Here is a 24,399-nt window from a genome sequence, read left to right as displayed (position 1 = left end):
TGTTTTCCATTTGGTTATTATTTAAATATTCTACTTTTTAACATGACTAAAAATATTAACAAGTTGATACCGAGTGGTCCTTTGGAAACAACTTAATACTGTGTGGTTATCTAGAGGATCACTAGAAATTAACTAGATGCACAGCAGTGTGCAGAACAAACTGCTCTGGTACAATCAAGCAAATCATATTCTTTCTGATGAGCTATTCTCATCTTGTGGGAATGAGACAGCATAGATTTCTAGATAAGCGAGAAGCTGAGTGAGTGACTAAGGAGGAGTGGAAGCCGAGAGGAGATGTGCACAGCCATGCTTTAGGAGAGCACATCCAGGGAGAACCCTGGAAGACGATTAACTCATCTCCTACAGTCAGCCACTCTGAGGCCCCATGTTAACACAGGTGATCTGGAGTTCAAAACACTGGAAATGGACACAGAGCTACCACAAATATTAAGACACAATGCCAGTGTAAGATCGTAAAAGAACAGGGGTTGGGGATTTAGCTCAGTGGTAGAGCACTTGCCTAGCAAGCGCAAGGCCCTGGCTTCGGTCCTCAGCTCCAAAAAAACCAAAAAGCTCATAAAAGAACACCAGAAGACCTGTGCTATGGTCTTAAGCACAGTACTTAAAGAAGTTGAGGCAGGAAGACCACAAGTTCCAAGATAGTCTGAGCTCTACAGTGAGACCTTGACTCGAAACAGAATAGCGACAAACGCAGAGAGAAGACATCTTACGTCCGTCTACCAAAAGAGGGGAACTAGTTCCTGGGCCAAAATCTAAATGGTAGCTGCATTTGGAAATTAGGTCTTAAAAAGGACTGATTTATGGAATCCCACTAATTTAGTTCTCAGATGTGCTACTGTAACATATAAACTAAGAATTAATCAAGCCCAGGGTGATGCTGCCATTGGCACACATCTGTCTTGACACTGTAAACCATTTCAACATTAGACTTGACACTCTACATGCAAACAGATAACTGTTACTCATGTGTCTGTGCACTTTACACCCATCATCATGTATGCAGTTTCATGTGAGTTTACCTTTCAGACCCAGTGGTCTACTTTCTCATGACCACTGAACTGTATCATCTACATCATCCAATACTTCTTGCTCCTCTAACCCCAGCATTTCTAAGCACTTCTAGTATCCTGTCATTTTAAGAATATTGTTTAAATATAAATCAATAGTATAGAGTTGAAGTTTTTGCTGTTATTTTTTTTCCAGAACAGGATTTCTCTGTGTAGTTCTGGCTGTCCTGGAATTTGCTCCAGACTAGACTGGCCTTGAACTCACAGAGATCCACCTGCCCCTGGTTCCCAAATGCTGGGATTAAAGGCATGTACTGCCATTGCCTGAGGTGACGGTTTTTGTTTTTTGTTTTTTAAAATTAATTTGTGGGAACACATGAGCACGCACGTACACACACACACACACACACACACACACACACACACACACACACACACACACACCACACACACACACACACACACACACACACACACACACACACACACACACACAATGTCAGTATCAGTCCTGGGTATTTACCCCCTGAGTCATCTTTGTTTACCCCGAGCCATCTTGCTCAATGTATTCTTTCCTTCCTTTGCTGGCCTGGTTTTTTGAAGATTTATTTATGTGCATGAATATTTTGCCTGAATGTAATATGTACTTCATGTAGATGCTTGGTGTCTGAGGAGATCAGAAGGTGTTGGATACCCTACAACTGAAGTTATGGGTGTTGTTAAGTCATCTTGTGGGTGACTGCACACTGAGTTCCAGTTCTGTTTAGGAACAACGAGTGCTTTAAACATCTTGAGCCATTCCTCCAGCCTGAGTCATTCTTTCTGCTTAAATCATTCCCTCAACATATATCCAAGATGTGTGCAGAGGTAATTTTCTTTTTCTTTTTCTTTTTCTTTTTTTTTTTTTTTGGTTCTTTTTTTCGGAGCTGGGGACCGAACCCTGGGCCTTGCGCTTCCTAGGCAAGCACTCTACCACTGAGCTAAGTCCCCAACCCCCACTTTTCCTTTTCTTTAAAAATTAAAACAAACAAACAAACAAACAAACAAACACACAAACCACTCATATGTGGTTTACATATGTGTATACATGCAGAGGCCAGAGGGTGGTTTGCAGAAATAGTTCCTCCCGTTCCACTGTGTGGCTCCCATGTACCAAATCCAGGCAGTCAAGCTGTCAGTAAGCATCATCACCGACTGCATGAGTGCACATGTTCAGGACGGAGGTCAAACACAAAGGCCACTTCTTTATTTACGTGTGTGTGTTTGCCTTTGTGAGTTTATGAGTGACATGTACATGCAAGAACCCATGAAGGACACTGGATTGCCTGGAACCATAGTTACAAGCAGTAGTAAAAAAGCACATGGACGCCGGGAATCAAACTGTGGTCCTATATGTAAGAGCAGTTCAATGTGTGCTCTCTCCAGTCCTGTGTATCACATATGCATTCAGATGAAGTGGTATTCTCAGTAAGTATTATTGTAGAGAGAGTAAACTATTTTTATAATCTAAAAGGATTATTACGAATAAGGAATCAATTGGAAAAATATTATTAATGTTCTATGTCCTACAGTATCAAAACGTCAGGTGTGCTGACACAGGCCTTTAATCCCCAAACTTCTGAAGTAAAGACAGATCTCTAGAAATTCAATGCTCCCCAAAAAAGGAAATTCAAGGCCAGACTGGATCTCTATAGCAAGTTTCAAGCCACCTAGAAATACAGAATGAGACCCTGTCTTAATAAAACGAAGCAAAACAAAAAGCCACCAACAAAGAGATCTATGTAAAAACATCAAAAAATTCCTTTTCAATAAAATAGTTACATCACCTGCATATAAAATAATTACTTTAAAATAAATTACTTTTATGCTTTGTAAGGGATATTTGGCCCTATATACACCTGGGGCCACACAGACCTTTTCCTGGTGAAGATGGATTATGAGTAGATAAGGTCCTAGTTTAGTAGAAAGCCACAAGACTGGGGACAAGGAGTGCACCTTGCTCTGGGCATTCCTCAATTGCTGTCTCCTGGGAGGAATGCTGACACACTTTCTCTGTGCCTTACTGATACAGTGGACGTACTAAAGCCTTTTTTTATGTCTAGAAAAAAGTCATAAAATTCAGGTGAACTCTACATGCTTAAGAAAGAATAAATTTACTAAGATTATTCCCTTGATAAAAGAGAAAATTCCACTGGTTTCTTTCAAGATTTAGGAGTAATTCCCATTAAATTGGGTATTTTAAGGGCAGTATGTAGTAAGCATCTACAGTTGGCATTCTGTTGGCCGTTTTTAGCTGACATGAATACATAGGAGGAGAGATATCAACATTACTTCTCATCTACAGACCCCACAGATAGGATAAATTTACTATCCCACACACTTCTTTGTCTTATTTATTTCCCCCTTCCTTCTTCTGTAACAGGGTCTTGGTACACAGACAAGGAGGGCCTTAACTTGTTTTGAAGTTTAAAGAGAAGTATTTTGTGCAGATAATTGTTTTGTTTGCATGCATGTTTGTGCCAGAAGATGGCGCTGAGTCCCCTAGACCTGGAGGAATAGACTAGGAACTGAACACAGGCCCTTGGAAAGAACAGGAAGCTCTCTTAACCACTACTTAACCATCTCTTTAGTTTCAACCTTACATTCTTGATCCTCCTGCCTCTACCACCCAAGTGCTGGGATTACAGGCATTTATCAAAATGTCCAGCCTCAAATTTTCACCTTTAATTGAAATTACAATAGAAAATCCTAGCCAGGTGGCTGCGGCAGATATCTTTAACCCAACAATCAGGAGGCAGAGGCAACTGGGTCTCTGTGAGGCCAGCCCGGTTTATAGAGTGAGTTTTAGGGCAGCCAGGGCTATACAGTGACATCTCCTTCTTGAGAAAAATCTTAATTAATACACACACACACACACACACACACACACACACACACACACACACACACAAATGAAATCCTTGAGACTGGAGAGATGGTTCAGTTGAGAACACTGCCTACTCTTACAGAAGACCCAGCACCCACATCATGGCTCACAAGCATCTATATTCCAGGTTCTAACACACTCTCCAGCTGCATGGGCACCAGGCCCAAGTGGTGCAGATATACAGATGAAGTTAAATACTCACACCCATTAAAGGAAATCTGAAAGTCATTCCCTCCATTTAGGTGCACACTACCCTCCCATGGTGAGCTGCTCCGTCAACAGAACTCGCCCACCAGTACGGAGAGCTCCACCAGCTGCGGTGCTCTGGTCAGTTACCTTACACACACCAAAGAGAGACAGACCTAACTATGGCTTTCACTCTGCTACACCTTACCCAACAGTATATGTTCCAAATTGTTAGAGGACCTTAACCATGCCAGCCCCCTAACGTAGACAGGGATAGCAAGCCAACCCCTGTCCTGCTAGGCTCTATACAGGGAACACATTCAGAAAAGACTGGCATGGTCTCAGACTTACCGTGGTCACTGTACCGTCTCTGCTTCTGACTTGAAGACACACTCCTCTGCCCTTTGTGATGAGGAGACTGGCCAGTGCTATTGCTGAGGTCACTGCTTGGCCGCACCTTAGCAAGTGAAAGGTTGCTGCTAGAACTGGAGTCACTAGCGTCCAGCTACGGGAGAACGAAAAGAGGAGCAACCATGCACAGAGCCCAGTGGCTTGTCAGGAAACTCCTCGTGACGCAAGCACACACACACACACACACACACACACACACACACACACACACGCACGCTCCTCTCCCATCAGAGAGGAGTTATCACAACATATAAAAGAACAACTTCAACTTTAAACTCAGTCAAAAGTATCTTTCTGACTCCTGGGAGTAAGACCATAAGTTAATGACCTTTTCAAAGAACTACTATACTATACTGTTTGCTTTGTTTGGGTATTTTACATCAGTTAACTTATGATTGTACATCTGTGACATTATTGATGATAAAGGGTTATTATCTTAAAGTTAAAATAGTAGACTTTGGGCTAGACTCACAACCAAAAATATAAAACAATAGCTTATAAAAGTGAACGGAGTTAGGTCACTGTTTATGAACAAAGTTTTAAAATGAATACCAACTGCTATATTAAAAAATTAAGAGAACAGTTACATAACTAATAACTGTTGATTTTTAAATAAATTAAAGTCAACTTTTGTTGGACACAGTTTTTTCTGTCGGTTTGCTTTTGTTTATGTAGTGTAGACTGGCCCTTCTGTCCCTCTCTAAGCACTCTTACCTCTGCAGACTTCCTCCCCAGTAACAAGTACGTCGCTGTGATTTCATCGTATTTCATTTTACTAAGAGATTCTTGTATTTCTTCTTGGGAATATCCCATTCCCACCATAATATCTAAAAGACACAATAGGATTTATATATTGAATTTTGGTTGCAAATCATGGTAGCATAGGGAGAAAGAGCTTTCTTTCATTTAGAAGGTAATGCACTTTCTGACAGAAGAGCTGCTGAACACAAGTGCAGGGAGCAAACTCCTGAGTAAGACAGAACGGACGGACCACTGACTGTGTCTCTGCGTTCTGTGCTCACCTTCGCTTTATTTCTGTGTAAGCCGTACACAGAGGAGCAAAACAGCATAATGCACACATGTAAACATGTACACACACGTGCACGCGCGAGCACACACGGACAGAGCAATTACCTATTCTCTTCTGGTCTGAGATGTCTAGTTCTGGTTCGACAAATGGCTTAAGCTCCTCTTCCTCATGACCTGCATTGATCCACCTGTCCTTCATGATTTGCTGAAAGGCAAGCTGTGTGTTAGCAGCACAGAACAAAGTTATCTCAACAGTTACATGATTACAGCACTGCGCTCGCTCACTCTGGTGGAAACAAGGCGCTCTGCTGTTGCTCACTTACTACTCAACTCCATCAGCGCTCAGTGTCACAGACCCGAACCCAGCACAGCCCTGCGAACGCTCCTCCTCCCCAGGGTGGTTACCTCCAGAGTGCCGCGTTTAACTGGGTTCAGCACCAGGAAGCGCTTGAGAAGGTTCTCACAGTCTGTGGACATGTAGAAAGGGATTCTGTACTTCCCTCGGAGGACTCTCTCTCTCAGTTCCTTTGGGGATGTAGGAACCAAAGAAGAGTTCGTTTTTAGGTTAAAACAGTAACAATGAACCAAACCCATAATGCACCCATACTGACAGAGCATTAAACTGTCAGTTTATACAATTTTATAAAAATCTTTAGTTGTGAAGTGCATGGCTGCAACTGCTTCTTATACCTTCAGGTTCTGACCATCAAAGGGAAGTGACCCACTGACTAGGGTGTACAGAATGACGCCGAGACTCCACACGTCCACTTCCGGCCCGTCATACTTCTTGCCCTGGAAGAGCTCAGGGGCTGCATATGGAGGACTACCACAAAACGTGTCTAGTTTACTGCCAACAGTAAATTCATTGCTAAAACCAAAATCTGCTATTTTAATGTTCATATCCGCATCTAATAACAGATTTTCAGCCTAGAGGGAAAACATCAAGACAAAAATGAAACTTAACTAAAACACAGTTATGACAATAGTATTAGGCATCTCAAAAAAGGCTTTTTACAAGGACTTATCTCTAATTAGCAAATGTAAAAACACTATTTTGAGAGAAAAACAAAAGATAAATTAGAATTCATAATTTGATATTAACAATCAAATACATAACAATTGTAAGACAAATTTAAAGAGAAAACACTTCAAGGTCAAGAAACTAAAAAAGCTTCTTCAATTAATAGGAGGCCTTTTAAAAACACAGGTGTGTGCTTTAGGTCGTCACAATGGATAAATACCATGAAGTGGTTGTAAATGGGCATTGCTTGGGAAGAACTCTCAACCTCACCCCAGACACAAACCAGTCACTTTTTAGCTGACAGGCACTAAGCAGCCGCTACACGGCAAGCACTAGACTGCTGTCTGGATGTACAAGGACGGGCGAGACAGGGCCCTGCCCTCGGAAGCTCATACTGTAGGGTGGGAAACAGGCTGCTGAGACCTGAGTACATGACAGGCACCCACCAACCTCAGTCTCAGCACGAAAGGGCCACAGAAACGTCCCAGCACAAGTGAAACAGGTGTGTTTGGGGCAGAACAGACTTGGAAGTCCACACAGTGAGAGCGCATTTCTGCCGACACCTGAAAGACAATGTGTGGAGGGAGGTGCTCCACAGAGATGGCTGGGGAGGTGGCAGGCGCCAAATGAGCAGTATTTACAAAGTTCAGCTTTCTAAGCTCGGGGGAGAGAAAACCACTAAAGAGCTGTTAAACGAGGAAGGGACAATCATGTGTGCACTTTTTTTGATTTTTGGTTTTTTTATTTGGCTTCTTTTTTTTTTTTGTGACAGCGTCTCATCCTTTTAGCTCTGTCTTCACAGGAACTCTTTATGTAGGCCGGGTTGCCCTTAAACCCACAGATATGCAGCTCCTCCTCTGAGTGTGGGGATTAGAAGCATGTGTCATCATGCCTTTAACAGTGTTTCTAAAAGGTCATTCTGAAGGCTGGAGAGATGGCTTAGCAGACACTGCTGCTCTTCTAGGGGACCCAGGTTTGATTCCCAGTACCTACTTGGAAGCTAAAAACCATCTGGTTGCTGTTGGTAGGGAGGAGGGGTTATTGATGGCCTCTTCTGGCTTCTACAGGTATTGCACACACACAGTGCACAGACACACAAGCAGAGAAAACACCCATATACATGGAATAAAGATAGAATGGGAAAGAGGGAAAGTCAGGAGTAGAAAAGACAAGAAATTGTTTTAGTTGACTATAACATGGCTGTGGTCTGGTTTTGGAGGGTGGCAATGAAATAGAAGGGACAGTTGACAGCAACAAAAGGACGTGGGGACTGACTGGAGGTTAAGCAGAAAGCTCCTGAGAAGCTTTAGTCACAATAATAAAAATGGCACGCTCCAGTTTAGATTTTGACTGAGAACTGGCTATACCAGAGGTGTCCAAGGTATACTCTCTGCCTAGGTACCAGGATGCTTGGGTCCTAGGACAGCTCTGGATGCAGGTATAGACGGGGGGCGGGGGGTGGGGGTGGTGGGGGGTGGGGGGGGTGGTGTTCATTCATATGTAGGCTGCTACCACAACCGGATGGATGCACTCAGGGCTGGGTGCTGAGAGGGACAAGCAAGTAGACAGTAACCTTATGAGCAGAGTGCATCAAAGTACTAAGCTAAGACTGAGTGTCTAGCAACTGTTTCGAGAATGTGCTGTGAGCCAGAGGGCGGGTCTGTGAGGAAGTAGGGTGGGGACAGTGAGGAGTGCATGTGGGGAGACCCAAGCTGAAGGCCTCCATGGAAAATGCTCTGTGAGTCCTAACTGCCAAGTGAAAGCAGAGCTGCAGCCTGTGGAGGACTCCAACAGATACCACAGCTTACAACAGAGACCTGAAATAGCCCGTGCACTTTACGTTAAACAATGAGCATCTCTACCTACATACACAGTGAAGATGGCACGCTCCGTCAACAGGAGTGCATCATGAGAGAACGTAACTCTCCCACTGAACAACACAGTCTAACCTTCATCTGCAAAGCAGCTGCCAGACCACTGTACAGCCTAGCAAGGGTACTTGGGCTCACCTTGAGGTCTCTGTGAACGATCCGTTTTTGGTGGCAATACTGTACTGCGGACACAATCTGGACATGAGAAAAGTGGGGTTAGTCACCACCCTACTCAATCATAATATTCATTTACCCTTGTTTTTTCTTCTCTCCTTTCTTTTTTCTTTTTGTTCCTTCTGAGACAGGATCTCACTGTATAGCTGGGGTTGGCCTGGAAACCACTAGCCCCAGCCTCCCAGTCGTGCCTGCTTTGCCTCCTGTGTAAGGACAGTTGGAGGACCGTGCCGCTACTCCCTGCTTTGTTGTACTCAGGCAGTTTTGCATAGCCCAGGTTGGCTGTGAACTTTGTATACAGGTGACAATGATGCTGAACTCCTCTGGTCCTTCAGTTTCCAAGCCTAAGCCTCAGGACTGAAATCATGCAGCCTGCTACACTGGGTTCATGTGGTGCTGGGAATGAACCAACCAGGGCTGCATGAATGCTAGCAAGTACTCTACCCACTGGGCCATATCTCCAACCCCCATGAACATATTTTTCTGATATTGAGATTTTTCTTTTTTTTAATGCTTTTTTCATTCATTCATTTATTTATTTATTTATTTATTTTTATTAACTTGAGTATTTCTTATATACATTTCAAGTGTTATTCCCTTTCCCGGTTTCCGGGCAAACATCCCCCTCCCCCCTCCCCTTCCTTATGGGTGTTCCCCTCCCAACCCTCCCCCCATTGCCGCCCTCCCCCCATAGTCTAGTTCACTGGGGGTTCAGTCTTAGCAGGACCCAGGGCTTCCCCTTCCACTGGTGCTCTTACTAGGATATTCATTGCTACCTATGGGGTCAGAGTCCAGGGTCAGTCCATGTATAGTCTTTAGGTAATGGCTTAGTCCCTGGAAGCTCTGGTTGAGATTTTTCTTAAAGGTTATTTTTAAGTCCTGCTTTTGAATCACATCTTATCGTCTCCTGCCCCTCTTCAGTCTCTTCCTCTCGCTCCAAACAACTTGAAGCTAACCTGACACCATAGTGACGGGAAAATACTGAAAACCTCCTGCTGACTTCCTGGTGTTAAGCTAGAGACAATTATCTGTAAGGAAGACTCAGAGCCTGGGTATTTTCTGGGTGGACTTTGAGATGGTTCGATGGGCAAAGGACAGTGACATCAAGCCTGATGGCCTGCATTCAATCTCTGGGGCCCACAGGGAAGAGGAAGAACTGACCACTGCAGGCTGCCCTGACAAACTTGGGCTTGCACATGCACACACGCTAAATAAATATAATTTTAAGACCTTATTGACTCCATCAAGTGTGATCCACATTTGCTAGTAACACAGTGTCTCAGACATAAAAAGTTCTTAAAAAGATGTTACTAGCCAATCAGTATTATGAGCCCAGAGGGCAACACTGGGTGTCTTCCCACTTGGTCTGTTGGTTGACTGAATGTGTGTCTGTGCAGAGGCCAGAGGTCAGCACTGAGTGTCTTCCTCTACTACTTCTATCTTATATTCTGGACATGGTCCCTCACTGGACCTGATGCTTACTGATTGGCTAGACTGGCTGGCCAATGAGCTTCAAAGATCTGGTCTCCTCTTTCCCAGTGTTGGAGTTATAGATGCACATCACTATGCCCATCTTTCTGTGTGTTCCAGTGGCCTCAAACCTAGGTCCTAGTGCTTGCACAGTAGGCATTTTACTGACTCTTTTTATACCACTTTAAAAAAGATTTATTTATTATATATATGAACACTAGCTGTTTTCAGACATACCAGAAGAGGGCATCAGATCTCATTACAGATGGCTGTGAGCTGTCATGTGGTTGCTGGGAATTGAACTCAGGACCTCTGAAAGAGCAGTCTGTGCTCTTAACCATCTCTCCAGCCCAACAAGTACTTTTTTTGTTTGTTTGTTTGTTTTTGTTTTTCGAGACAGTGTTTCTCTGTGTCCCCCCAGCTGTTCTAGAACTCATTCGGCAGACCAGACTGGCCATGAACTCAGAGATCTGCCTGCCTCTGCCTCCCAAGCCTTGGGATTAAAGGCGTGCACCACCATGCCCAGCTTGGATACCACTCTTAATTGCACTACCAAGATTAACAATGTAACTTATGAATTAACAAACTAAACACTAATCCATACCTGTCTAAACTTAGCTCTTGCTTCTTTTTCCTTCATTCTTCCATGTGCAACCAAATAGTCAAATACTTCACCTATAATAAGAGAAATAAAATTAAGCAGAAATCCTACAACTGGGTGTTAATTTTCCCATAAATTGATAATGTTGTTTTAGTCTTTTTTAATTTAAAATATTTTTAGATTTATTTATTTTACATGTATGTGTGTTTTGCCTGGGTGCATGCCTGTTGCCTGCAGAGATCAAAAAGAGGTACTCTGTTCCCCTGGAACTTGAGTTCCAAATGGATGATTGTGAGTGGCCCTATGGGTGCTGAGAACTAAACCCTGGTCTTCCACAAAAGCAGTCAGTGCCTTTTGCCAATTCTCTAGCTCTTATTTTTAAAATTTAAATACATCTAAATGTAAGTATGTAGTTAGTTAACAGTTCTAAAAACATGTTCACTAAGCTATAACTGAGGCTAACTATGCTCACAGGAATAAGCCTGAGACTGAAGGTACACTATAAAAAGACTCTCACACATTTAAGCTATGTGCACTTTCAACAGCCTCAACAGAAATTGAGCAGTTAAGATGGAAAGGTAAGCCAGGTGTGGTGGCGCATGCTTTTACCCCAGCACACTGGAAGCAGAGACAGGCAGTTCTAGGCCAGCCTGTTCTAAAGAAAGATCCTATTTCTCTCCAGACCTCTCCCCAAAAAGTATCTTCCTGTAAGATTATCACCAGGCATTACTTTATTTTCTGCAAATGTCTTGATTTACTAATTAATAAATCAGTATTAGTTTCTATTATTAATGAACTGCTTCAGTTATTAAAGGTAACTATCCACTAACTGCAGGCAATGCTCCCTGCTCTGGAGAACCCAGCAGCAAGGTCAGTAGAGCCCCTTTCCTGAGTATCCTGTTAACAGGAGAAACAACAAACACACATGCACAGAGTGAGTCCAGGAGCCATGACAGCTGTGAAAAAAAGGAGGAAAATAACAAGAGTTTATAGGGCACATGTTTGTGCCCCTCTATCTATCTAATGGAGCGGACAAACTGTCAGAGTAAAAGACATAAACATATACATACATACATACATACATACATACATACATACACACACACACACACATACATACATAGGTGGGAGAGGAAAGCAGTAAGGCAGACACAGGTACTGGAGAAGTGTAAACAATGGGGAAAACACAGGGCAGGGTTTGCAAAGGGCTCTGCTATACTCTAAATGAGGTGAGAACCTAAAACTGACTTTGTACAAGTATCACTGACTGCAGACTGGGAAGAGTAGGATGAGAGGACGGGGTGGGAAGCCACTCTAGTACCTATGCAGTAACCAGTCGGGCAGAAGCAGGACTGCCTACAAGGGGTACGCAGCAGTGGTGAGCAGTGAGGCTCAGGACAGGATGAGGTGATGCCAACAGAGCATGGTCGTCATCTCTGGCTACTGCAGTAGCGTAGATGAGAGCTTCTGCACACCCTGGCATCTGGATATGTGGTTCACAGTTGTTTGAGGAGGTTTCATAGGTATGGACTTCTGTTCACTGGGGGTAGGCTGTGAGAACTGAAAATCTTGCCCTACTTCCAGAGTGTTCTCTCTGCCATAGTGCTGGGGTTGAAGATGGGCGCTCTCAAGCTTCCTGCTCCTGCTGCCATGACTGCTGCTTGCTGCTCTGCCACCCTGCCAGGATGAATGCCTATCCCTGGATCTATAAGCCCAAGTAAACGCTTCCTTCTCTAAGTTGCTCTAGTGTTTTAACATAATAAACGTAAGACACATACCAACAACTACACAGCAAGTTCATGGCAAGCCTGGGATTCAAAAGACCTTGCCAAACCGCCCCACTATCCCACACTAAAAACACAATAAACCAAAAAGGTAAGGCAGAAACCTGCCTTAGTGGTTAAAGGTGCTTCTTACTCAGCCAAGAAGACTTGAAGGTGGACCGCCACATCTTTGGAACAAGGCAGATGTGGTCTTCATAGGCCTGTAATCCCAGTGCCATAGAGGGAGTCAGGAGGATCAAAAAACTCAAGTTCCGACTCTCACTCTTCTTCCTCACTCTCACTCTTCCTTCCGCTCTTCCTCCCTCTCCCTCTCTCTCTCTCTCTCTCTCTCTCTCTCTCTCTCTCTCTCTCTTCCTCTCTTCCTCTCCTGGCTTGACATGATTTAAAAAAAAAAAAAAAGACTCAAGTTCCAGGTTCAAGGAGTGATCCTTCCTCCAGGGAATAAGGACAGAAGGACAGAAGAGGACACCTAACCCTATCCTGTTTTCTGTGACATGCATGCGTGAGCATGAGACCCATGCATGCACACATATACACATATCACATACACATAAGAAAGAAAACTATTAGTAAATGAAATGACTCACTGTTATACCAACCATACATGAGGTCCAAATATCCAAATCATTCTTTATAAATTCAAATACAATATTGTAGGTTGATGTCTATATGCAGGTGAGGACTGTCATAAGTTAGGTCAAGGCCATGATTGGACAGTAAAAAAATAAGGAGGGGACAAAGCTTTTGTAAGGTAGGAGAGAAGGGGAAGGAGGAGGAGAATCAAGATGGAGACAGAGAAGGATGACCCAGATCTGGATGGTCTTGATTTGCCAAGGTAGTTATGTATATTTCTTAACGGATGGATTTCTATAGGCAAATTTACCTTATCTAGGTGGGCAGTTTATAGCCTTATCAATTGGTTGTGAATTTATTGTGTGGATATATTGTGGATTGAGAATTTAACATATAAATCTGATTGATAAATTATAGTTTATTGAGTCATGATGTCACTGGGTTGTTGGGCGTGTGGGCAGAGCCCGTGCTGGATTTCTAGAGACCTGATTTTACTGGATAGCTGGAACCAGAGAGTTCGTGGCTCACACTGGGAGAGATACTAATCAGAGATAAATTATGTACAGGTGCTAGCAGTGCAGGATAAAAGGTTTAGCCATTTTTTTTAATATTTACTGCAACACAATATAAGCCTCTTAAAAGATTTCAACAACTGTGAAGCACACTCACAATAAGTAACTAAGTTTTATAAATCAGGAATACAATTTATAAGCTGGAAAAAATTTTCCTATCACAGATGTATTAACACTCAGATTAAGCCGCTGGACAAAGAACCAAGTGAAGCCCTGAGCAGCGCTCCTGTAAACGTCAGGGGTATGGCACGGCCAGGACAGCTCAGAATGCAGAACTTTACACCACCTTTCATTCTTGAACCCAGCTAGTCATGGCAGGCCTGACCTTTCTGGGCTTTACTTTTATCTATAAAAAGTAGGTGACATGGATGATTTCTATGCAATTCTAAGATTCTACCAAATGAAAAGGTACTGCCAGACACAATGTACATGGCTTTATTTTCAGCACTCAGGAGGCAGAACCAGGCAGATCTCTGAGTTTAAGATCAGCTTGGTCTATAGAGTTAGTTCTGAGGTGCAATGACCACACAGTGAAAGCAAGTTTCAAACACAAAGAAAGGAAGGGAGAGTGGGTAAGAAAAAAGTATTCAGGTGGTGGTGGTGAGCCAATTTAATTAAAACTTTTGTCATTCCTATTCCTGTAGAAGGACGAACTCATTTCAACAACACAGGATGTATTCAAGACAATGAGAGACCTTAAGTCATACTGCAGAGAGCTTCGTCAACATACCCACTGTGACCCTCAGCCTGTCAGACATTACATGTCAGATCCCACAGTACCTTTACCATACAGTCTGTCTTTCCGAGGCTCATCTGCATTTTACCAAGGCAGGAAGCCTTCCATCCCTCCAGTTAAGCTGAGTAATCTATAGCCTGGGCACTTTGAACAGGAACAGAAGCTGGTGACAAACTGACAGTGCGGAGGCTGCAGTGCTCAGTCACCCGGTATTTACCATGTACAAGGTGCTGGCCTTGAACTCAGAGATGCTTTTGGTACTGCCAGAAGTAATGGGGTTAAAAGTGTGCCATAACGCCTTTTGAAAAGACATTAGTTTATAACTTCTTTCCCTTTAAAACAAAGTGTGTACATGCATGTGTAAATGCGGGGAGGGCCTCGGGGAAGGCCTCAGCTCAAGGAGGACAGAGAAGGCCATCAGGTAAATTGCTGCGTCACTCTCTGCTTTATCCCCTTGACACAGGGTCAGCTACCACTGAAACTAGAGCTGGGCTGGCACCCAGCAAGCTCCATCAATCCTCCTGTCTCTGCTCTCAAAAGAGTGCTTGAGAGAGGGGTGTTTGTGTGTGCATGTGTGTACACTGTTCATGCAGAGGTCCTGGGTTCAGCTCCCAGCACCCACATAAGAAGGTACACAATTAATTGCCTCTTAACTCCAGTTTCAGAAAACTAGATGCCCTCTGTGGGCACCAGCACCCATGTGGTATACAAAAATTTGTGTAGACTCACCCACATACACATAAAAATAATAATTCTTAAATAAGATAAAAATAAACACAATACATAGTCAATAATGAATTCAGAGTATTGAAGAGTGATGCTTGAGGTATGTCCACTAGAACACATTCCAAGACATGCTTAGAGTTTTTTAAAGATTTATTTTCCTTTCATGTGCACTGATGTTTCCTACATGTATGTCTGTGAGAGAGCATCAGATCCTCTGGAATTGGAGTTACAGACAGTTGCGAGCTGACATGTGGTTGCTGGGATTGAACAGGGGTCTTCTGGAAGAGCAGGCAGTGCTCTGAACCCCTAAGCCACCTCTCCAGCCTCCCTCCCCTTTTTGAACACTTACAAGTTTTTATGTAGGACTGTTTGCCTGCACACAGGTCTGTAGAGTATGTACATAAGCATGTATCCTCAGAAGTCAGAAAGAGCATGGACCCCCTGGAACTGGCGTTACGATAGCTGCCAGCCTCCATGGTGCCAGAGACAAAGTGAACAGTTGCGCAGGAAGTGCCTGTCTGATACAAACAGTGGACCGTACAGGTGGCTCAAACACTAGGGCCGTCAGCCTCACCTCAAGGACCACAGAAACTGTACCTCTACTTGTAGTCACAGGTGCTAAAGCCATCATTTTTGGCTTTGGAACAGATAAGACATCGATGGCATGTGTTAGAGTTGAGGATATAATTCTGTGATAAAGTTTATGCTTTAAACCCTAGTTTTCATTCCCAAGAGCAAAAACAAGACAACAAACAAAACTAAGAAACTGATAAAACATCTAACACGCACTAATACATAAAAACATCAAATACTTAGGATTGGGGATTTAGCTCAGTGGTAGAGCGCTTGCCTAGGAAACGCAAGGTCCTGGGTTCGGTCCCCAGCTCCGGAAAAAAAAAAAAAATGTATGTAGACGCTCGTCTCCATTTACCTCTCAGATTTAACATTAAAAAAAAAGAAATCTCAGCACATGCCACAGTGTAGAGGGCTTTGACAATCTTCTGTTAAGTATAATATTGTGAGTCGGGACAGATGAACAAATTCTGTATTATCTCATTATATTTGGTCCCTAAACTACTCAAATTCAGCACACAAATAGTTTGGTGGATGCAAGGAGCTAAGAAAGAGGTAAGAGACAGTCCCAGTTTGGGAACTTTCCAGAGAAACAGGTAACAGTGAGGGTACATAACTATGCAAATGTCACTGTGCTAGCGAGTTTTATGTCAACTTGACAAAAGTAGAGTCATCTGAGAGAACCTGTCTAGTGGAGGCATTTTCTCAATTGAGGGGAGCCCATTTATCTGGGTGGTTTTATAAGAAAGCAGGCTGAGTGAGCCATGAAAAGCCAGTACAGCCTTCCTCCATGGCCTCTGAATCAGCTCCTGCCTCTGCTTCCTGCCCTCTTTTAGAGTTCTTGTCCTGACTTTCAGTGATGGACTATGATGCTGAAATATAAGCTAAACAAACCCTTTCCTCCCCAACTTACTTTTGACCATGGTGTTTATTACAGCAAAAGAATCCCCGGCATTAGTAGCACCTGCCTTTAATCCCAGCACTTAGAGGGAGGCAAAAGTAGATGAATCTCTGAGTTCAAGGATAGCTTGGTCTACAGAATGAATTCTAGTATAGCCAGGGCTACTACACATAGAAACCTTGTCTCCCAAAATTAAAAAGCAAGATGATGATCAGAAGTTCAAGGTCATCATGACAGAGATTCAGATCCTAAATTTTATGTGATATACATTTACCAAAACTGGAAAGAGAGTTGCTGCATATTGTCAACTAGTAATGCTAATAGTAAAGTCAGAGGGATGTTTTCAGAGGGTAAAGTGCTGGTCATGCAACCTAATCACACTTGAGTCTAAGGCCACAGTGGGAGCAAAGAGCCAAGCCTTGCACGCTGTCCTCTGACCGCTCTAAGTGTGCTGCTGCAAATGCGTCTACACATATACACAGTAAATGTAATCAACCACTACAACCCATAGTACTGACAAGGCACGGTTTTGACTCTGATCCCCGTGTTAACTAATGCCTTAAAGACTACCTATCTGTGGCTGCAGATTGCTCTTCAAGAGAAAAGGGGGAAATACATACTCATAACCTCTCCGGAAGCAATATAAATGTGCTTACCTCCACTTGCATATTCCATGATTAAGTAGAGTGTTTTTTCCGTTTCAATGACCTCGAACAATTTCACTGGGGGAGGAGAGAAGACAATGAAAAAGAACAAATGTCTGTATGTATAAGACCTGACCAATAAGCTACAAACCCCTCAACTTTTTCCTGTTTAAAGGTTTTTTGAGAGCTGGCCCTTATAAGTGTTTTTAGGGGTTAAAAACTATTCTGCATTACAGACTTCTGTAAAAACAAAGAAGCCATAAACATAGAGCTTCTTTCCGGGGTTGAGAATGTGCTCATCAGTTTGTCCATGGCAGCTTCCTTACTGCTCTTGCCCCGCTGTCCTGTTCCTGTCTGCATGCTGTCTGTGTCCCTCCCTTCTAGCACCTCACCGGCACCCGTCCGGCCTCCAGTCTTCTTTCCTCCTCCTCCTCCTCCTCCTCCTCCTCCTCCTCCTCCTCCTCCTCCTCCTCCTCATCCTCCTCCTCCCCCTCCCCCCCTCCTCCTCCAGGCTTTCTGCCCACCCAGGGAAACTCCTTGCAGCCCTCAGACAACTAGACTCCTATGTTAATAATCTGAGAGTGAAACAAGAAATAATTAAAGGGAAACGTGCCAATTACATACATTTCTTTAGTAATGCTAGTCAAGTGCTATCCCCAAACTCTGTAATATTTATTTTGAGATATGCTCTAAACTGTAAGGTTGGCCTTGAACTCATTCTGTAGTTTAGACAAGCTGTGGACTTAGGGTTTTCCTGCTTCTGCCTCTCTAGAAGGTATAGGTGAGCCACAGACCAGCAAAAATAACTTTTTTTTCCTTTCCTCTAGAGCTGATATGAGCCCAGGGTTGTAGGCTTGCTAGGGAAATATTCTATCACCAAGTTAAATTCCTATCCTCCAGAACTTTAAATTAAAAAAAAAAAAAAATTCAGAGGCCATGATGGTCTACATAGTAAGTTCCAGGATAGCCAGAGCTACATAGTGAAGCCCTGTTTAAAAAATAAACAAACGGGCTAGATAGATGGCTCAGTGGTTAAGAGCACTGACTGCTCTTCCAGAGGTCCAGAGTTCAATTCCCAGCAACCACATGGTGGCTCACAACCATCTGTAATGAGATCCAATGCTCTCTTCTGGTGTGTCTGTGGATGACTATAGTGTACTCATATGAAAATAAATTAATAAATTTAAAAAAATTAACAAACAAAAAACGAAAACACCAAACAAAGTAAAAGCAAACAAAACAATGATTTTTTTTCAGGGAGAGGGAATTGTCAGTGAAATTTTACTATGATGGCTTCTTTGTTTAGATAGAACTTTCTAGTTCTGCTAATTCATAAAGCTATAACACATCAAACATAAACAATTAAAAGGAAAATAAAGTAAATGCCAAGCTATTAAGTCACTACTATATAGATCTATTTGGTTTTCTTATTTTCTTTAAACTTTTCTCAAAAAAAAAAAAAAAAAAAAACAAAACAGGGTGCAACTAAATGATGTCTTTGATTTCTTATGACTTTTTCTTTTTTTTTTTCTTTTTTTCTTTTTTTTCAGAGCTGGAGACCGAACCCAGGACCTTGCGCTTGCTACCACTGAGCTAAATCCCCAACCCCAATTTCTTATGACTTAATAAGACACTAGATGGACCGAGAAAACACCTGACAGAGTGGTTGGAGTGTGAGTGAACTGATCACATTCTCAGGCCATTACTTAGCTTCTATGTTCGAACTGCTAAGAAAGCTAACTGGGGGGTTGGGGATTTAGCTCAGTGGTAGAGCACTTGCCTAGAAAGCGCAAGGCCCTGGGTTCGGTCCCCAGCTCCGGAAAAAAAAAAAAAAAAGAAAGCTAACTGGGGAAAGTTGGAGCAGCACTGGTTAATGAGCAGCGTAAGGAAGAGTCATGTTAATATGTGAAAGCAGACAATAGCTCTTTTAAGAAAATTCTTTAGGGGTTGGGGATTTAGCTCAGTGGTAGAGCGCTTGCCTAGGAAGCGCAAGGCCCTGGGTTCGGTCCCCAGCTCCGAAAAAAAAAGAAAATTCTTTAACTCAATATGGCATTAATGCCTTTGATCCCAGCACTCTGGAGATGGGAGGCATCCAGAATATATAGACAAACCCTGTCTAGAAAGAAAAACCAAAACAAGAAAACACAAGCAGAAGAACCAAACAACAACGGCAATTTAAATCTATTACACCAAGTAAGTGGAGGGCTGTGACCTTTGATCCCAGGGACAGAAGTGATCAATATTTAGTGATGAAATTCTGACCAGTAAGGATAAAATAAATTTTTGGTGAAAAATTAGAATCTAAAAATCCATATGTTAATGATTAACCTCAAAGACACGAAATGGAAAACAAAGGCCTTTTTTCATCATTATACTTCTTGTGATTTTTCTTTTTCCCCAAACATATTTACCAATTCTAATATATACAATTTTTCACTAATCTTTTCAGAATAATAGCCTAGTAAATTTTTTCACTGTAGTCATAAAACAACAATGCTAAACATGACATTACCCATCTCATTTACTCTTGAAATAATATATTTTTTTAAGATTTATTTATTTATTTACTCCTTATATATGAGTACACTATAGCAGTCTTCAGACACACCAGAAGAGGGCATCAGATCCCCATTACAGATGGTTGTGAGCCACCATGTGGTTGCTGGGATTTGAACTCAGGACCTCTGGAAGAGCAGTCAGGGATCTTAACCACTGAGCCATCTCTCCAGCCCATTGCAATAATATTTTTAAAATAAAGGAGCTGGAAGGTGCTGGGTCTTAATCCCAGCATATGAAGGCAGAGAGGAAGGGGGATCTCTATGAGCTTAAAGGCCAGCCTGCTCTACAGAGCAAGTTACAAGACATCCAGAGCTGCACAGAGAAACTAGAAGAATAAAGGAGCCATTATCTTATAAAAATACAATCACACTATTTAAAAGGCCCTATTATGACATACAGAATCAAATGTTTTCACTAGTGTGGAATTTGTGTGTTCCAGCTCAGTCCTGCGATTATAAGGAGAAAGATGAATCCTTTCCTCTTTAAATATGTATCATAGTTATGCACACAGGATACACGGATAGTTCCTATGCATTATACAGCATGCATCCCATATTCTATATACTGCTCTTTGAAAAAATTACCAACTAACAAGATGTAAATCGGGGGTTGGGGATTTAGCTCAGTGGTAGAGCGCTTGCCTAGCAAACGCAAGGCCCTGGGTTCGGTTCCCAGCTCCGGAAAAAAAAAAAAAAAAGAAAAAGATGTAAATTAACCAGCCTGATTATACATATTCTTATGGCACTAAAACTTAAGTCAAATGCTTAATACCTGAAATTTCAAAGAGCTGGCACAAACTAACTTGTCCATGTATTTTATTCAAAATGTACATGGGCATGGGGAAAAGGATGGAGCTTCCTATCACTTCAGACATACATGTTTATTTTAGCTTTATAACATATTTTCAAGACTGTATATTTAAACCCCAAAGTATTTAAGAAAACAGAAAGTACCTATGTTTGGGTGATTTAAAATCTTCATTATTCTTACTTCTCTGAAGAGCTAAAAAAGCAAAAGACAAACCCTTATATTATTAAATGTTATACTCTGCTTACAGCAAAATAAGTTTTTTCTTAGATAACGGTTTCATTATTTACATTTTTTACCCTATTCCTAAGAATAAAATAACACAGAAATGCAGAGTAACCTGAAGTACATTTATAACCCATCACCAATGCTTCCATTAATGGAAACAGCAGCTCCTGAGAGGAGCAAGTACACTCTGAATTTACTTCTTTACAAACAAGGTTAGATTTAGACTAGAACAGCTTGTGATTAAACCTCATTGTCCACAAGCCTGAGGTTCAATAAAGACCTGAGCAGACCCAGGGAACTGTATTAGGATGACATGAGATTCCTTCATTCTAAACGATTCTACAGTGAAACTGAACGATACGGATTGGGAAGTCCTAGGTGGAGAGGATGGTGACAGCACAATGGGAGCCATCTGCAGCGCAGGCCTCTGGAGCCACACAGCACGCACAGCTACACTTGCTGTGTTCCTTGCTTTAGCCAATGTGATCCTAGCAAAGTGAAAATGAGCAGGAGCTGGAGAAAAGGTTTGCCATCAGGGTCCATTCTTAGAGCAGCATAAAGTTGGCCTCTGCTGCTTTCAGGATGACCTTCTCCCCAGAGTCAAGCCCGTCAGCCTAATAGCACACGACTACACCACTGAAGCAGACTTTGCACATCTGGCTGAAGCAGAATATGCAGAGTAGATAGACAGAAGTAATAAAACGTGTGGTGGAGACACATGCCGAGGACTTGGAGAGGAAAAAGTGTATCGCTGTGGATTGGATTAACAACAGGATCCAAAAGCTACAAAGAGATCGAGTTCATTTTGGCCAACCTCTTCCAAAGTTGTAGTATCTTTCTATGGGGAACAAAGCTGGGAAAGGCCTAGATTAACAGACTGCATCTGCAGAAAGGAGCTGGTGAGAAGGCTCAGGGTTCCCACTTTGCCAGCTCTGTTCACTGTGTCTAACCTACATTTAAATGAACAGCTGTAGGTAGATAGATGGCTATAGAGATGTATACCTGAGTTCATATCTTAAGTATAAGGACCGATATAGACGCCTATCTTAAACACTTTATGATTTTTAATTATGGGGGAGTGCAAGTGGGCTTATGTGCCTGTGGAAGCCAGACAAAGGAAATGGCTGTTTGGTTTGCATGTGTGTTTGTGTGCACTGCATGTGTTTCGGGTACCCTGGGAAGTCAAAAGAGGGCAGCTGAGCATTTGATCCCCTGGAACTAGATGGAGTTCCTGATGGTAGTAAGCTGCCACTCAAGTTCCTGGAACTAAACCCAGGTCTCTAAAAGCAACAGGTGCTCCTTCCCACTGACCCAGCTCTAACAGTGACTAACCCTGACTCTGCCTCACTCCCAAGACATGGGCCACCGTGTCCAGCCCAACAGGAATGCTTTAATTTCCTACATAAAAGCCTCCTGCTGCTGCTTCTATATTTTGTGTTCTGAGTGGAGAAGACTGCCACTCTGGAATGTTCATTATATTGAAAAACTGTTATGTGCTATTAGCATTCTGGAATCTGGCTTACATTTCCTGAGTTTCAAACCCAAGCATGGTTATGTCAAGTGTCTTTCAAAGCTCCTAGTTCTGTGAAAGGAAAAAGGTAACGGCCCAAAGTCAAAACAGCCTTAAAAACAGCTAGAAGGCAAACCATCTCCAACAGAGGTTATTGTTTATCCCACGATATAAAAGTGCCTAAAAATCATGGAAGGCTCAGCCCTAGACAAAGTTCAACTAAAAACTCCATCGGACTGTCTCCACTTCCCTAGCCAGCCACTTTCTCCTGGAAGCTCTAAGTACTAGTGTGATGACGATGTTGCCTTCCCCATGTTTAAACTCTTACTTGGAAACCTCATCTAAGGGGACCATTTTTCTCTGCCCAAGAGTCTCTCTATTGGGAATTCCAGCCAGCTGTCTTAAAAGAGCTTCCCTGGTTGATGTCTGGCCTGATGTTCCAAATGCTTGATTTGATGGTGTTTGCTGGTTGATGTCTGTCTAAATTCTACCTGCTACTTATTCTTTTATTTTGGTTTTCTGTACACTTAATAAACTCATTCATTTAAGACCCCTATCTAACTATTGTAGACTATTTTCTGGACCAGACAAAACACAACCACACTCCTCACAACTACTCAGATTTGGCTTCTTTTCTGGCTTCCTTCTGTCAAGCAACAGAGACACCTGCTTTATAACGTAGTACAGTTATCCCTTGCATCTCTCAACTGTTTTCACAAACCTTGAACTAGAAGGCTTCACAATCCGCAGTTAAACCTACCTTAGGACACTGCACCAAGAGCACAAGTAGCAGGCCTGCCCCATTCAGCCTGCTTATCAACAGCAGCAATGCCCACAACTCCATGCCCATAATGGGACATGCTCTGTTCTCAGAGAATCTCTTTTCAGCCATCAAGTACCAGGTAGAATCAAGTGAGTTTCCTGTTTAACACCACAATTAACTCCTCACTTTTTCCCTGAAATGTCTTGAATATCTCTCAAAGGAAGGGATGCTGACACTTTTTTTCCACCTGAGACAAGGCCTTAGCTTGCATTGAACTTGCTATATAGACCAGGTTAGCCTCAAACTTAAGGAGATCTGCCTGCCTCTAGCTCCCAAGTACTAGGTAAGCACTGCCCTGGCCTCCCACACATTTTGTGTGTGAGTGTTTATTATGATGCCCTCCCTCCACAGGGCCTGAAACCAAGTCTGGCGGTGACGCCTTTAATCCCAGCACTAAGTAGGCAGAGGCAGAAAGGTCTCTGTGGGTTTGAGGCCAGCTTAAGAAGCAAGTTCCAGGACAGTCAGGGATACACAGAAAAGGCCTCTCTCGAAACAACAAACAACAAAAGCACCAAGTCTCACCAGGTTTGAGTCAGCCTCCTTAGCATTTTAATGACATTTCTTTCCTTCCTTCCTTCCTTCCTTCCTTCCTTCCTTCCTTCCTTCCTTCCCAAGGATTTATTTATTTTATTTCTATGAGTACACTGTGTGTTTTCAGACAGACCAGAAGAGGGCATTAGATCCATTACAGATGGTTGTGAGCTACCATGTGGTTGCTGGGATTTGAACTCAGAACCTCTGGAAGAGCAGTCAATGCTCTTAACTGCTGAGCCATCTCTCCAGCCCAATGACCACATTTCTTAAATCCTATTCACAAGAAGCTTTGTTACAGAGCTGTCAGGGTTCTATTGACAAGTGAAAACGATTACTTTTTGAAGGATTTTTTAAAAACATTATTCATTAAGTGGATATGAGTGTTCTGCCTGCATGTAAGTGCACTGTGTGCATGCAGTGCTGTGGAGGTCAGAAAGAAGAGCTGGATCCCCAGGAACTATAGTTATAGACAACTGTGAACCACTAGCTGGGTACTGGGAACCAAATCTCAGTCGTCTTCTAAAGAGAAGCCACTGCTCATAACTACCGAGCCATCTCTCCAACATCCCCCCTTTTTTCTCTGTCTCTCTTTTCCCCACAAGACAAAGCCCCGCTATGCAGCTGACATATCTGGAGCTTGCTAAGTTGACCAGGGTAGCCTTGAACTAAGAGAAAGCTTTTTGCCTCTGATGCCCAAACACTATGCTTAAAA

The 24,399-nt window shown here is 42.7% G+C and overlaps 1 protein-coding gene across 21 annotated transcripts in view; it reads right to left on the bottom strand.

Annotated features, from left to right (window-relative positions):
* The window catches only part of Mark3 (microtubule affinity regulating kinase 3), a 90,083-nt gene that overhangs the window by 27,807 nt on the left and 37,877 nt on the right, over positions 1–24,399 (bottom strand). For 12 of the 21 annotated variants that reach the window (XM_063261495.1, XM_006240563.5, XM_063261497.1 and 9 more), the window contains 9 exon segments: positions 20,739–20,787; positions 17,239–17,304; positions 10,721–10,791; positions 8,611–8,667; positions 6,271–6,507; positions 5,986–6,105; positions 5,686–5,785; positions 5,266–5,378; positions 4,492–4,645 (listed from right to left, as the gene is read on the bottom strand). In XM_063261495.1, coding sequence (XP_063117565.1) covers positions 4,492–4,645; positions 5,266–5,378; positions 5,686–5,785; positions 5,986–6,105; positions 6,271–6,507; positions 8,611–8,667; positions 10,721–10,791; positions 17,239–17,304; positions 20,739–20,766 — 946 coding nt within the window. In that variant the 5' untranslated portion in view covers positions 20,767–20,787. 21 annotated transcript variants of the gene reach the window in all.

This window comes from Rattus norvegicus, chromosome 6 (genome assembly GCF_036323735.1).
Source record: "Rattus norvegicus strain BN/NHsdMcwi chromosome 6, GRCr8, whole genome shotgun sequence".
Taxonomy (NCBI): Eukaryota; Metazoa; Chordata; class Mammalia; order Rodentia; family Muridae; genus Rattus; species Rattus norvegicus.
Note: the sequence above shows the minus strand (reverse complement) of the source record. Positions and strands in the feature narration are given on the sequence as shown.